A 16678-nucleotide genomic window follows, 5' to 3' on the forward strand; every position below is an offset into this window, starting at 1 on the left:
TTTCTGTCAGCAGTGCTACGGAAAGTGGGCTTTGTGCAGAGAATACAACGTGCTATAGAGGCACAATATTCAGAACCCTTGGCTCAGGTGGTGAACAGGAAAATGCCTGGGATATATAGATTCGAAAGAGGCACTAGACAGGGCTACCTGCTGTCCCCCTTGCTCTTTGCATTAACGATGGAACCATTGAGCATTAAAGTGGAACATAAACTCATTATTATGGACGATGTCTTGCTCCATATTTCGAGGGTGGTCGACTCAACCCGGAGCGCTCTCCAAACCATAGAAGACTATGGGCGAGTGTTGGGCTTTAAGGTTAATGTGGGCAAGTTGGTCCTATTTCCTATAAGTAAAGATGTGCAGGGGCGTAAGGAAGAATGGCCGGACCTCGGAATCCCGGTAGAGGAGGGCAATAGAATGACCAGGGATCTGAGCGAACTGTACGAGGTCAACTTTCCCCCGCTACTGCGCAGGCTATTGAGAGATGTCGAGGCTCACCTTTTCATGGCTAGATATATTAAACACGTTGAAAATTACATTGCTTCCCCGAGTGTTGTACTTATACCAAGCACTCCCCATAGAAATGCCCGATATCCACTTTGTTCGAGCTGACACAGGGGTAAAATAAATGTATATGGCAAGGACAAAAGTGAAGGGTCTCCTATAAAACCTTGGTGCAACCTAAAGAGCGGGGAGGAGTGGGATTGCCAGACATTCGCACCTAGGCAGCGCCATTTAGGGCGCTGATCTCACACCTCAGGCTGGACTAGCAAAAAGGTCCAGATTGAAAACCACCTGTGGAGAGCAGCCACCCTGGGGGAATGGCTCTTTGGATGCCACCGAATACCGTCCCGAGGACGGTGAAAACACATCACATAATACGTCTGCTACTGGCCCTGTGGAGGGTCAAAAGAGAGGCGGTTGGGGTCAACACCTGGCCATCACCATTGAGCCACATATGGACCACCCCGATTAGGGAGTATTTCGCTGACCATGCCCGGTTACAGCTCTGGTATGATGCAGACTTGGAGAGGGTGGGCCAACTGGTGAAGGGAAAGGACTTTGTGGACATAAGGGAGCTGGAAGGTGGCCTGGGAATTGGGTCACTCTTGGTATTCATGTATTTACAGCTCAAGGGGGTGTGAATATCCCATGGGTGGAAGGAGGTCCTGGAGAGGGAGCTGACAGACACGGAAAAGGTGTGGAGCACTTCGATAGTGACAAGGGGATTAATATCAAAACTGTATCAGGCACTGCTAGCAACACAGATGGGGAAGGTTGATACATATAGGAAAAGATAGGAAAGAGACATGGGTACCGACTTGGACATTGAGCAGTGGAAAATTATGTGTGTGAACGCCCATCGGACATCAATAGCATTCCAGTACAAGCTCCATGGCATTAAGATATTGTACAGATGGCAGTTGGACCCAGTCAGATTGTCAAATATGTTTGTGGGAATAGATCCCAGATGCTGGCGAGGATGCGGCCAGAGGGCCAACTATTGGCATATGTAGTGGGACTGTAGGGCGGTGCATAGATTCTGGAAGGAGGTCCTGGGATGGATAAAGGCCCTTGACGGAGTGAATAGACATATGGACCCAATGTTGGTGCTGTTTGGGATGGAGGGAATAGAGGGAGAATGTAGACGGTATCCCCACATTATGCGCTTTTTGCTGCTGGCTGCGCGTGCCTGCCTGGAGGGAGGGTGGACAGAGCAGTTCTCCCTAGCGAGAAACAATGGGCCTCGAAGGCCCGGGATATAAATGTGATGGAGCACCTAACGGGGCAACTTCACGACTGCACCCGTCAAGGGAACTAGAGTGGTCAGTGTTCCTAGGAAAATACGGTCCAAGGAAGGATATGCCTGTGGACTAGGCGGGCACGTATTGATGTGTTTGAAAGAAGGGCCCCCGTGGGCATTGAACGATAGGGGTTACAAGGAGCATGGGCTGCAAATTGCTTTGCTACCTTTGGGCTAGGATGGAAGTAGGGGGCAGGGACGTTTATGTTAGGTTGGGGAGAAAACAATTTAAGCCGAGTGGTTATGGTGTTTTACTGGTAGTGCCACGAATGTCAATAAAACCACATTTTAATTAAAAATTAAAAAAATAATGGAAAACGTGCAATGTGGAACGAGTGTAGTCAGTTGTCTGGCTAAAAATAACTATAAATGACCTCCAGTTAAATGTGAGCTCCCACCATATAAGGACCCTTTGGGAACAGTCTTGGTGCTGGATTTGTACATTCAGGAAAATGTGCTCCCCCGATAGTTTCTGTGATTTCCTTTCATGGCAAAGCAAAAGCATGTTTCAGTGAGCTCTATTGAACACCTTTTCATTAGCACCAAAAGGAGAGATTGTTTGACCATGTAGAGACATTCCAGAGAAAAGAAATAGTCCAGATCTTAGTTGCCATGATTTTCGGTACAATGAAGTAACAGCAAAATCCTGTTCCTACTGATTTTCATAGACCAGGCAGATGGTAGTGCATTCCGGTTGCCTACAAAATCTAGCAGGAAATATGTTGTGATTTTTAAGATGAAAAGGAATGCTAAATAATAGAAACCTACATGCCTAAAAGATATTTTGTTGGCTGGGGGATAATGAGTCTTGATAAAACGCATGCCAGGCGTTCAAAGATCCATATTGTGCTGATTGATTGGGTTCAGAAACTCAATCTTTTGTAGCGATGCTAGAAAAGTAGTATAAGTGGTGTGCACTACGCTGAGGAACATAAACAGTCAAAATTCAGATGCTGTGGCCTTGTAGCTGGAATGTAATGTAGAAGAAGACCACCGAAGAAGATGAATTGAAGCTCTGATTTGATCAATGAAAATGTTTAATAATGAGTGCGATTTTGACGTTCACTAAACCATATGTTTTAGAATTTTGCAACATTTGCATTAGAAAGACATGGCGGACACATCGATTGCAGACAAGGCATGGATGAGTTTGGAGAGCATCCTATTTCTGAAAGACAAACATCCACAATAGGTGACCTAGAGCTGATTGTCCGGGAATGAGAAATATCATTATCTTGATGCATACTAAGGATAACCAGCCTGGGCTTCTTGGATGATGATGTAGTGTTCCAAATTCACAAAAGAATAGGATACCTTACTTGGATTGCCGGACAAGGTGCTAGGTTTTTACTGTTTTAAGTTCTGGCTCCAATCGCAATGCTATAGGAACATTAATATGTTCCACATGGTGGAAATGCTATTAAGAAAACAGGAAACAGTCTCCTTTGAAATGAAAAGAGGCCTCGCTACTTCCATCGTAGAAGAACATTGTTTGAAGAGAGGACGAGAAGGTAAGAAGGGAGATCGAGAGTAACCTCAAAGGAAAGGACATGCACGGGAAAGAAACCCTCCCGGAAAACATGAGCTCTGGTAAGTAAAAAAAAACTGGCTGCAGTACACAAATCCCTTTTCAGTTTTTCATAACTGGTGAGCAACACCAACAGTTATTTGCAATGTTCTGAGAAATCTAACTGGTTGCAATGAATAGCTCGCGTGTAAACAGATGTATGCCCTTCTTTTTTTACTCCTCCTACACTTATGGGTTTTGAGTTTACAATGCTTAGAGAGTAGATGTAAAATTGGGCAGAACAGGTCCCGAATTTGGAATTCACATGTGTGCAGAATATTTCACGTTAAGCCCCTATTCCAGGTGTACAGACTGGCTTATGAGGATTTGCATCCTTTTTTAGAAATAAGGTCCTCTTGAAGCGTGAGCGAGGACCAGCGTATATAATATTCTCTGGTACGGATTGTATGGAACTAGCACTATGAATGGAGTTCAATGTAACCTATGGTTGAGGCTATCTGACTAGAATATGCCCCAGCAGTAGCAGTTGGGTGCAGGGAGGGAAGCACGTGTAAACCCACTGTTAAAGTGACCGCGTATCTGTACATTCTGAGGTAAATAGGCTGGAGAATAGAAGAAAATAATATGTTGCAGGCCATCTCTACTTCCAGCTGCAAACGGTGACGTGAATTTTCAGCACAGTGAGAAAAGGTTAGGTCAATGAAGTCGGGATGATGCACTGAGGCGTCACTCACAACAACACCCCACGATCAACGCCTTTTCACTACCAAAGTAGAGCAAGATAGCTTTCTGGAACTGACACTGTGCCAAACAATCTCAAACGATGTAGGTACAAAGGATCTCATTGCCCTGGCTCAAACATGAAGTTTCCCTAAAGGTGACAGCTCCAGTAACCAAAACTCATTCTAAGGGCCTCATTACACGGTAGGCGGTAAGGGTTTACCGGTAACGGTATTGTACCGTTACCGGTAAACCCTTACCGCCTTACTACGAGGTCCCTTTGTGGGTTGGAGAATTTAACGCCTGCTTTTTGCAGGCGTTAAAAACCAACCCGCAAAGGGACCAGGGAGCTAATTACGGTACCGCAATTTGCGGTGCCGTAATTAGCACCTTCCCCATTCCCATTATGCCCTATGGGGCAAAAATGGGAATGGGGAAGGGAAATGGGGTAAGGGGGAAGGGGGAATTACCGCCCCACCTACCTTGGAATAGGGCGGTAATTCCCCTTTCCAACCAAGGCGGTGCTGGTATTTTACCGACATGGACCAAGGTGCTAGTAGCACCTTGGTCCACCGCCGTCCGTGTAATGAGGCCCTAAGTCTGATAACGTGTGTAGCTGTTGTTGGTGTGTATGGAATCGAAGTATGAGACTGATGAGGCCATTACAATGTGTAATAACAATATGTTTAGAGGGGAAGAGGGATATTTATCCTTCTTTTGAGGATAAGGCAATTACAAAATAAACATCACAGTAACTGGAGCTGTTTATAAATAAGAGTACAGTATTCACATGAGAATATCTAAGAGCACAACTCGAAACGTGATGTGTGCCCACCTCTAAGAATGTCACAATCAAGATCCCTGAGACTATTGTGGCCTCAATGGCTTTTAAAATATTAGATGGCTAGATTTACACACCCATCCACATCCTCAATTTAACAAAGTAATAAAATGGATGAGGAAGCAAAAATACAACTTCTCAAAGCAAGGCCCTAGGAACAACTCAGGAGTGTCTTCCCAACTGATGAAATAACATTCATGATGCCACAAAACGCTACATTCTGCTGGGCGGGCTATAGGGATCTGTTCAAGAAGCAGTGAACATCAGCATTCATACAGCAAAGAATGTCTCTGCATCAATAACATGCAATAAAGAACTTTGCACACTTAGGCACTTTGCATTTTAAGAGTGCTTTGATCGCATAATTTGCTGCAGCCCTTCTCTGCGTTGCACAGTAACACAGCTACCTATTATTATTCGTGACGCAAGAAAGCAAATGGAATACAAGAAAAATGGGAAGTCTTTGTATCTGAATTGGCACGATATATGCGCACAAGATCAGGCTTTTTATACCATTAAAACCTGTTTTTCTGTGGATGCAAACATTTGTAAAAGACTGTAAAAGTGACAATGACATTCCATTCCATAAAAGCACCACGTCAAAAATGAAATACCACTACTGACCTCTGTAAACATGTTGTTTTCTTTAGAAGAACAATTGACTCAATTAGTGCCCGAAATTGTTATATCAAACACTATGGCCTCTCCGTCTAGTATATTTAATGGTAGTAGCAAAATAAGGGTAAGACTATGGTAGAAAGTACACAGTGCAAAGTAAAGTTAGAGCATTGTCCATATTACTTCCAGCGCAGAAAAGCGGCCATGTGTGTGTGTGTGTACAGGATGTGCACAATTGTGCCTTTCACAGCCTCACAAATGAGGTTCCTGATGGTTGACCATAAACACTGCAGACCATTCCTGAATAACTTTCAAAATGAAATGTAAAAAATAATTCAACTTGAGTTTTATTGTCTTGTTAGGAACACAAGCCTGCTCCATCCATACACAGCTGACCATTTGCTTCTGGCGCTATGCTGCAGAAGAGCCCGTCACTGTGCAGAATTATCAACCGCCTTACATGTAAATAGCATTAAAAACATTTATACAGAAGGTAACAAAATGATGTGTGCTTGTAGTTTATATATAAATATTAATATCAACATGATACAATGTCACGGTTCCCCATTCATACGCCAGCAAAGTCACTGCAGATCTTGTAAGTTAATAGTGCTCCCAGAGAACTCGGGCTCTCCGGAACCTGCAGCCAATTCTGTTGATGATTGAGGTTCCTGAAAAATAGAATAAATATGTATATGTCAGTATACATGTAATTCCAAAATATTCTAGCACTAATACATGGTGAAACTATTTAAATTAAGGAAAAACATAGGAAATGGATTTTTGTTTATGCTAAATAATTACATTTATTTGAAAAGCACCAAAAATAAATAATTATCTTCTCCGGGCTCCCACCTGCCAGTTACACACAGCACATGTCATATTGTTTGGGTATACCAGAACACAACAGTATTGGTGTAAGGTTCTGGAGGAATGTGGCCTGTGCAGGGTTTACTTGGTAAGCTGAGGGGTATACAGTGACACAGTGTCTGCGTTAAGTGGAAATATCGAAGCATTATGTGATGAGAACATTCTGAAAAACAGGAAACATTTATGGACTCTGGAACAGTGAGAGAAACCAGAGGACGCCCTCACATCTACTCCCCTTGGGCCCACTTCTCACGTGGTCATCGCTTTTTGATCCTAACCCTGGGGGTGGAGAAGCAAGGGAGGATCACCTGGGTGGAGGGTCCTTAGGGATTGGGAGATGTCCGCAGGCGAGATGCAGTATTACGCATTTCCCTTTCAGGGAGAACCCTGTATCCAGGAGGCAGTTATGGGATATTGCTATCCCTTTCCCACTGATGCAGCAAATACCCAAAGATATTACCACTCTAGAAGCATCAGAAAGAGGGTGAAGAAGAGAGGGGTTAAGGATAACACAAGAGAGGGATGGTATCCCCCTTTCCCTATTGAAGACCAACCTAACCCTCCCTCAGCCTTTATTTGCTGTTGTGAGTCCGCTTCCCTATTTTCCCCATGTTTTATCTCTGACAGTACTGGGACGAGGAAGAGGCGACAGAGTGAGGAACACTAAAAACTCATTTCACCACTCTAGTACTGGGACAAGGAGGATGCCTACAGAATACTGTGAGGGTCAGGCATGTCCCTTTAATTATGGTCAGGCGAGCACAATTGAGATTCCACCCCTGCAACCTGTCCAGTGGTTGCAGGTGTATAAAGGAAGAGCCAGAAAGCATCTCAGGGGAGAGCAACAGGGAGGCCTGTGTGGGAGACACCAGCAGGGGACCCTTTTTATGAGGAGGCAGCAGTGGTGGGACTAGAGGAGGAGCCAGGACGCAGGCCAACATCGCAGAGGCCCAGTTGAGCCAAGGTAAGTTGGACCGTTAGGCTGCAGAGGTGTGTGAGCCTCTGTGTGGGAGAATGAGCAGGTGAGGCTGCAACCAAGCAGGAAAGAAGAGGATGCCGTCCGCGGCTGTGCATAGGCAAAAGAGCTGCCGGCATGTGCAAGACAGAACCCAGTGTGCAAGCAGGGCTTACAGAGGCCAGCCTGTTGACCAGAGAAGCAGTGTGCGAAACCTGAAGGTGTCTCACCTGCTAGTTCCCGGGGATCTGTCATCCAGGTGGCCAGGACAAGCCACTGCTATTGGATCCAGTTCCTGAGGGTGGACCAGTGTGGGAGCATCACCTGGATGGGGGGTCCTTGGGGAGTGGAAGTTGAACATGACACCTGTTCACCATCCTGCCCGATAGGAAACTCAGAAACATAACCCCCCCTTTTCCGACATGAACACTTTCTCACAGCGTGAAAGGCAACGTACCAATATCCGAGCCGTTTACCTGACAGGTCCCAACACAGGGGTCAGGCAGAGTCAAGCAATTACTGACAACTACACACACCTGACTTCCCTTTCCCTTCCCCATTGGGATAAAAAGCGGCTCACACGAGCACACTCGGAACAAGGCCGAACACACGAGGAAGCAGACATTCCAGGATGGCAGTTCAACCGGAGGAGAAAGGCGGCGAGACCTGAAAGGACGCCAAGGAGGGAGTTGCCTTTTTCAACCAAGACCTGCAAAGCCTTTGATGAAAGAAGCATAAGAGCGGGAATCACAGCCGACAAATGGTGTGTCGGATGCCAGTTGTATGTGGAACCCTCCTGCACTGATTGCCAGGACATGGAGAAGCAGTTACGATCATGGTATTGTCCTTGACTCCAGCGGCAAAGGAACCGTCAACGAGTTCAGCACACCCGATGAGTCGGAAGAACCTGACAGCCAACCAGACCTTTTTAGGCTTAAGGTTGCAGTGGCAACATTGTATTTGAAGAACGAAGATAATAGACAATAGGTAAGATAGGTAAATGGTAAGATAATAGGTCTTTTGTGAGTGAAATCGGTACCAGAAATAGACAGTACAGCGCCACATGGGTGCTCATTCAAAAAACTCTAGCTGGTACCCCTCTCCTGAAAGAAAGAGAAAGTATTGAACTAAGAACTTTTTTGGTTAGCAAAACTACAAAGAAAAACGTGAAGTGTCAAAGCGGTCATACAAGGGTCAGGCCAAACCCCTTGTACAGTCGAAAGTCTTTGATACATTGTGAAACTTTGCATGAAACAAAAGGAACTGTGAAAGAGGGGTTTGAGCCCGGAAGAGGGGAACGCCATGTGATTTTGTGAACCCAGCATCTGTTCTAAAAAACATTTAGAAAACTAGGTGAACTGTGATAAAGTGGCAAACGTGAACCCGACTGAGGGATGCCTGCAAATTGGGGTAAATAGTAAGATACCCTTGAACATTGTGATGACAAGCATGAACCCAACTGAGGGACATCCACAGTGAGTTGATGGTCTGATTCCACTAGAGGGAGGCTATCGTAAAGAAAAGGATCTGAGTCCGGCTGAGGGGGATCCAAGGGTGAAGAGTAATCGCCCACCGTAAAGAGTAACCCAAGGAGCTTTTGTTGTTTTGTTCTTTTGCCATATCAGGCCCTCTGAAGCAATAGACTTTGCATGAGAAGAGACTTAAGCACAGAAGGCCCTGATACTGGAAAAGGAAGTGTAACCTTGTGCTGGAGAAGCCTAGGAGTGTGCTGTGCTCGAGAGTCCTGCCGTGTCTCGTGCTAAAAGCATGGGGATGGCAGACGCTGGCCATAACATCCTGACTTATCATTTTGTGAACACTTCTTCCTTTTCTTGTGAACATTATCCCACACTATTTTGCAAACATAGCAGTAAGGATTGGCAATAGTTTTTCTTTTAGTATAGGCCTTTTTATTTGACTAGACGCCACTAGGACGGTATTATTATTATTATTTGATGGTCGTAGCTTGCTCCTATTCTAGTGTTAGGTTTAGCTTAGGTGTTTATCTCACCTCCTTTTACAGTTTAATAAACACCCTTGAACTGTGATCACTTGTGTCTGTCTTACTTTGATACCATGCCTTCCTTACAGCAGACAGGAAGCAGCAAACAGCCGTGAGGAACGGAGAGGACCGGTGCATGTCGGGCAAGCCAGTCAATAGCTGGGGCGCTCCTAGCGTGCTGCACAGAGGTAATGAAGTACCAAATTGAATGTAAACCTGAAAGTAGGTATATTGAATGGATATTGAATACCAAATCGAATGTAAACTCGAAATTAAGCATATTGAATGCATATTAAATACCGAATTGAATGGAAACTTGAAGCATATTGAATGCATATTGAATACGGAAGTGAATGGAAACTTGAAAATAAGCATATTGAATGCATATTAAATACCGAATTGAAAGGAAACTTGAAGCATATTGAATGCATATTGAATACGGAAGTGAATGGAAATTTGAAATTAAGCATATTGAATACCGAACTGAATGAAACCATGAAATTAAGCCTATTGAATCAGGGAATTGAATAAAACGTTCTGGGTACAAAAATTAGCAGATGACAGCCAAACGGAAACTTCCCATGTGAAAGCAACTTACGGAAAAGAGCGCAAGTGTGAAAGAGTGCCATAGAAAGGCCAGGCATGAGCAAGACCACCACAAAGTGAACTTAATGAATGAATGCAGTGCAGCAAGACCAAAGACTGGCAAGAGGTGTGTGACAAGTTATGGCAAAGCTAATAGGCTCACCAGGAGAAGCCAGAAGAGTTTAAAATTGCACATAAAGAGGCCGAGAAAGAGGAGCTACGTGAATGTGATGCAGTACACAGAGGCAAGTACAGAAGAACCTGTGTGGGCTGAAGAGCCTAGGGATCCTGGCTGCGCGACCTGTGATGGGTGGATTGTTTGATCTGACAACAGTGCCTAGACCAGTAAGCCCTACATTGTGAAAATCAAAGACATTGTGAAACAAACCAAGGAGAAGCAATGTAAGTGAACTGATGATGCAATCCAGAAGGAGGGTCAGGTTGACCTTAACTTGTGTTGAACATTTTGAAAAGACTGAAACAAGTGCAAGTGTCTGAATAAAGGTCCTGGGAAGGGAACCTAGAGACTTGAGGAACTGCAAGTTCTGTCTTGAGAACAAAAACTCAAGACCCTTTTCTTTTAAACTGTGATGCTTGGAACTTGGGGAAGGGAACCCAGAGGATTGTGTGGAAATGTATTGCCTTGAAGAAAGAAAGGTAATGTTGAGACTTGAGACTTTTTTTGGAACTTTCTTGAACTTGGGGAAAGGGATCAAAAAGTGAAGCTAAGAGCTGGAAAAAAGCTCAGAACGTTGTGTTAATCACCATTTCTTTGATTATTGACATCCCTACACATTGTTTATCTTTAGAGCAAGGAAATGCCACCCTAGCATCCTGACATTTTATTTAATAAGGTTTTTTAGTTTGAATTTTGAATCTGTTGTCTGTATCTTGCTTCAAGATGCCTTCACAAATAGTAAATGCGTATGTACTTTCTGGATCTGATTATTTAGTACTGCATGAATGCAGAATGTAATCTCAAAATAAACTAACGGCATAAAATATCTCAAACAGACTCTTAGACAGGGGATATCCTAGAACAATTCAAGATGATCGTGGATAAACAATCATAAAAGACATTATTCAAAAAGCAATGCAAGATTAGGGGGCAAGCCGGGCTGGTTGGGGGGTAGTAGTTAAAGTTACTCACCGTAGTGACTTGAGTAGTCGTAGTCCATAGTCCCCTTTTCCTCTATCGAGGATACCTGGCTTCAGGTTTCGATACCTGGATACACTTACACATATTAGCCCTTGGCATACTAGCGGGGGAAGGTGGGTGGGACATATGGTGGAAAGGGGCCTACGGTCTATGAGTACTCTAGTCACTACGGTGAGTATGTTTAATTACTCATAAGCCCCGTCCCCTTTCCTCCATCCTTCTGGGTGATTCCACCGAACACGAAACATAGGGTGGAGCCGTGATAACCTACCTCATATTTAGGAGGAAGCAAAAAGGTTCTTCAGAACTGCCTGACCAAACTCTGCATCGCGTGTGGAGCTGTTGTCTAATTAATTGTGCTTGCAGAAGGCCGATGGAGTGGCCCTAGTAGCTGCATTGCTGGTGACTTCCTAAGAAGCCTGTCTCTGAAACGTGACGCCTGTGGCCTTGGCTCTGACCACATCAGCATGAATCCCCTCAGGAACAGGTTTGCCCATACCCATATACACTTCAAAAATGGCCTGAACCATCCAACGGGCAATGGAATCCTTAGAGGCCTGAGACCCGGGAGAATAACCCCCTAAATTCACAAATAGTACCTCAGACTTCCTCAAGGATTTTGTCATAGAGAGTTAAAGCATGAGGACCCTCTTAAGGTCCATGGAATGCAGAGCACTTTCTGCCTCCGACTGCGGGTTTGGGAAGAATACCGGCAGGCAGATCTCTTGATTCAGATGAAATGGAGAGACCACCTTGGGCAAGAAGTTTGAGTGAGTGCGCAAGATTACCTTGTTGTTGTGAAACGTGGTGAAGGACTTGCACGAAGACAGCACCTGCAACTCACTTACCCAAACTCAAGGTCCCAGAGACGAAGTCATTAGGTGGGGAGAAGGAAAAGTGTGAAAGATCTCCCTCGACCGAGTGAAGCGATTCTTCAATGCCCTGTGACCAAGAGTGCTGCAGGCTGTACACGAGTCCCAGCAGCGGTCAGGCCCCAAACACTCAAGACAGAGTACATTGGGATCCGAGGCCAGTAATGAGCGGTCGCAAGAGCACCATCTTGTGAATCATCATGCGGCCGACATGCGCTGGGGGATGTGAGCCACCGAAAGGAAGTGGGAAAATAATTGAAAAACAAGAGGGGAGCAAGAAGAAAGCTAAAAATGTTGCTGCGCTGGCTGTTATGTCCGACACCGTCTGTGCAGAAAAAGGGACTGTGGTGAAGTGCTAGAGGGCGCGGTCTCAGCGGGTCGTTCTAACGCCAGAGGCCGCGCTCCGGCAAGCTATACTAGATTTAAAGGGGAAGCTCAATTTTTCGTTGCCAAAGGTTCCAGTACCGTTCCCCATGTTGATGGACGCCTCACAAGGATGGAGGAAAGGGGACGGGACGTATGAGTACAAGTCTAGTGTATTGTTACAGTCTCTAGAAACATAAAAATAATAGGAACTAAAGTGATTAAACAATTAAATGCTTTTACAGATGGTTGGCGGGGCGGTAATTCCCCATTGCAGATTGGACCTTCCCCATTCCCATTTTTGCCCCATAGGGCTCAATGGGACTGGGGAAGGCGCTAAGTACGGTACCGCAAATTGCGGTACCGTACTTAGCACCAAGGTCCCTTTGCGGGTCCCTACTTTAATAACTCTCGAATAACTGTGATGGTAATTTTGCATTCAAGTCCAAACACTCTCTCCCCTTACCAATTTGTTCGGACAAATTACACAGTAAACAATTACTGCAGAGGAGGTGGTAGCAAATGACAGCTGTCTTCGAGTGAATAGGGAACAATTCCTCCTGGCTAACAAAAGCACACTGTAGGTAACAAACAAATGGAGAATTAATTTCTTCTTTCACCGTTTGCGGGTGGTACCCTTCCTTTTGGATTGAATATGATATAATTCTTGTTCACTTTTAAAATGGAAAACATGCCCTGCTAGCTGCTGTACCTCTTTTTGGATGAATCACCGGATCTGGCATGTTTACTCCTAAAATGGCAACCAAAACCCTAACGCGTACAAACTATTTTCCGAATTGACTATATAGCCTTATGTAACAATATGGCTACACAGATAGGGTGCATCAAAATGGTGAGGCACACGCAGGATCTAATAGGGACCACTGGGGACTATGACCACTTGGAGTTTGTTTATTAAAAGGTGAGGGTAAGTCAAATAAACATGGATGATTTATTAGAGCTACAACTAAGTATATAAGTAGTGTACATGATACTTACTAGATACTGCGTTGGTTTATTTTCAGGACATCTGATTCAGAAGAACATATTGCGATGCCCCATTTTATCGATCGTATTAGGAATAAGGTATTTTACTCTTTAACACACAAGAGTAGGTGAGCGTTTGCATCATTTTTCTACTAACTCATTATAATGAACCATCATCAGCGCTAGCTGTTGGTATCCATTTAGCATGAGTAATGTGTACCTACAAGTTCTGTATACAATATTTTGGAGATAACACTAATGTAAGAACAGGACAATTATTCCCTTAAAATGCAGTGTTATGTTTAATGAAATTATACAAGATTTAACAATCTGTGTTCCCTATTTGGAGATGGGTCCTTCTAATTAGAAAATGAATGGATGGAAATTAATAATTAATGCTGCTTTGTAGACAAGAAATCTGGCAAGGTATTTTATAGAAATAGAAATTATTTTTTTAAGTATTTTCATTTTTAGCAGTAAAATGTCTATAAAAACAAATGTTGCTGTCAAGTGTTTCATAAAAATAGTTTACCCAATGGCAAATAAAACAAACATTAGCTTTATGGTTGCTTTACTTATATTATTACAGATTGCGTATAGTTAAAGACTCAAAAAATCTCTTTCTATTTAATCTTCCTTTATACCTCTGGATTAATAGTTAGAAGTGGACAAAATCATTTTTCGAAATAAGAATATATTTGGACACTTGGTACAAGGAAATAAGTGTGTAGATCATTGCAAATGATCGTGTTAAATAATTAAATGACCCTGGTGAGGACTGTACTACTTAAATGGCTTTTAGGCACTTACAGCTAGCTAGGTTTGATAAATGATTCTGCTCTAAATGATTAATAATTAAAAAAGATAAGATTAGATCTTTTGTTCCCCCACCAAGCATATTCATTATTTGTTACTTTTTGTTCTGGCTAACTACACTTTAAACTTATAAAATGCCTTTTATGTCACCATTCCTAACATGGGTTGCGACTGTGATATGTTTGAATTAAAGTGAATGTATGTGTAAACCTTTATTTTCTTTGCTATTTTGTTTTATCTTTATCATGCAATGGTCTGAATTTTCTTCTGGAAGATCTTTATTGAATAGTACTATACTATCTTTCAATACTATTGATTATTAAATACATTTGCATATTTAGTGATTTATTTTCCTCTTTGTTACGTTATATTGGTCTTGTAAAATTTTTTATTTTTTTACTTATGCTTTTAAGAAACACGGGTGTACTGAATAGTAGATTTACCTTTTTGGAAGAAAACCAAATAGTTGAACAACTATTCGGCTGGGGACGAATACAGAGCTGAATAGTTACCCTTTTTAATAAACAAAGTTATAGGGAAAAGAAAAACACTTTATGAATTAAAAACACACTTTGAAATATGTATATCCAACTTTTATTGCATTTCCTTTCTCTATTGTCAATAGAAGATGTTTGTGCAAAACATGAAAAGAATTAACTATCAGAAAATAAAATGTTCAATAACAGCACAGTTTTTCTTATGCATCTATAGGTGTCACTTGTTGGGCGGGGCCCCCATAACTAAGACTAGCCCAAATGTATAGTATGCATGGAAGCAATCAGTGTGAGGGGAGACTGGGATGTGTCTACTTGTACTTTGAAATGTTCCTTTTGGGCCTACTCCCATCTTTACCCTTCTAGCTCCAGCAAGCACTGAAACACACAAGGAGTGATTACATCAAATATCCCCCTGTAGACTGCTGAAGTGCTACTGAATACAAACCACTGAGATGCTAAAGCCATGCTTTCTACCTGTGGTAGAGTGGGGATGAGTCATTAATAGATAGTGTGTGTATTTCATTTTCGGGTGGGGTATGTGTGTGGTGTGTTGGGGCATGTTAAGAGACACCAGAATGTTGGGTCCTCCATGATTATCGGTTGACCCTACAGGGAAGGGATAGTGCTGATTTTCAGATCTTTAATTGGCAACTTTATTTTACTTGTTTCACCTGTACATCCACTTGGTCCAATGTTTCTCAATTGTAAACTTTTATCTCCATGTCTTTAGTACACAAATATCCCCCTTTTATAACTCTGTTGGGAGGAATATTTATTTTGCCACCAACTGGGGCATTTTGATAAAACAAAATATAATTTTGGTAAAACAAAATATAGCCAATTTATTTACTAACATTTGACACTTTTACTCAATTCAAAGGGACCCATTTTGTCAACATGAGAAAGTTGAAGGGCTGGAATTATAATCTATGTTTCGATATTACATGTGCATCTCTGCGGTAGGACCCCTTACTTGCTTTATAACCTTGGCCTGCAAGCTGAATACAGTTATTTGCTGCAGTCACACTACCTCCTGGGGTATTTTACTTAGGGTTTGCACCTTACAGGGATCTCTGTAACAGTAATATAAACCTGTAACTTTCAGATTTCTCACACAAGTCATCAGCAAATCAATAAGCGCCTAAAGAAAATAACATTTTCCAATAGCGCCTAAAGAAAATAATATTTTCCAATAGCGACTTAATAAACTATTGTTCCAGCTCAATGGTTTTCAAATGCAAAATACAGAGGAGACCATAGATACATTCAAAATATTTAGAGTTTTGCTTCCTCTCACCCCCGCGCCCACAGCAATCCACCAGATAAAAGTCCATCTGTCCAGCACATGAATGGCAAGGACTCAGTTTGCACTTTCACACTTCTGCTCTGCCTGTACTCAACCAAAAAGTGGCAGCAGCATTTGTTTAATAATGCCTTTAAAGGATACACATGACATGCCTGAATGATTCCAGGCACACAGTCAAAGCAGTACTTAATGTATTTTGTAGGGGAAACTCTTCAGTTTCGAATGATAAGGTTTAAGTTGCTTACCTGTAACTATTATTCTCCAGTATGTGTCTGGCATGGATTCACATGCTCATGAATATTCCCTGTCGTCCGGCTGGTCATCCTCGGTAAAAGAAAAAACTGTTTCACTTTCATTTTAAAACTGTATTTCTCCTCTAAACCAATACTGTCCTCTGGGTGATACTGACCCCATCCAATGACAGTCCTCTCCCTAATCCCCGCCTCTGGCAGCCATCTTCAGATTTGGTAAGCATGTAAAGTGGGATGTATGACCAGGAAGAACTGAAGAGGGGCCGGAGGGAGGGTTCGCATGTGAATCCATGCCAGACCCATGCTGGAGAACAATAGTTACAGGTGAGTAACTTAACCCTTCTCCAGCATGGGGTCTGTCATGGATTCATTGGCTCATGAATATTGAATACACAGCAGTACACATTACACAAGCACAGGAGGTGGCAAGGCTCAACAGAAGCAATAACACTTACCCTGGAACAGACTCTCCTCAAGCAAACAGATTGCTTAGCACTGCTTGGC

General features: G+C 43.0%; 1 protein-coding gene across 1 annotated transcript in view; it reads right to left on the minus strand.

The window, feature by feature from the left end:
* Positions 1–5889: 5889 nt before the first annotated feature.
* The window catches only part of LOC138566296 (zinc finger X-linked protein ZXDA-like), a 566179-nt gene continuing 555390 nt past the window's right edge, over positions 5890–16678 (minus strand). Inside the window, exon 10 of the mRNA XM_069643398.1 lies at positions 5890–6182. Coding sequence (XP_069499499.1) covers positions 6096–6182 — 87 coding nt within the window. The 3' untranslated portion in view covers positions 5890–6095. The remainder of the gene's footprint in view (positions 6183–16678) is intronic.

This window comes from Ambystoma mexicanum, chromosome 2p, assembly GCF_040938575.1.
Source record: "Ambystoma mexicanum isolate Mex_15411 chromosome 2p, UKY_AmexF1_1, whole genome shotgun sequence".
Taxonomy (NCBI): domain Eukaryota; kingdom Metazoa; phylum Chordata; class Amphibia; order Caudata; family Ambystomatidae; genus Ambystoma; species Ambystoma mexicanum.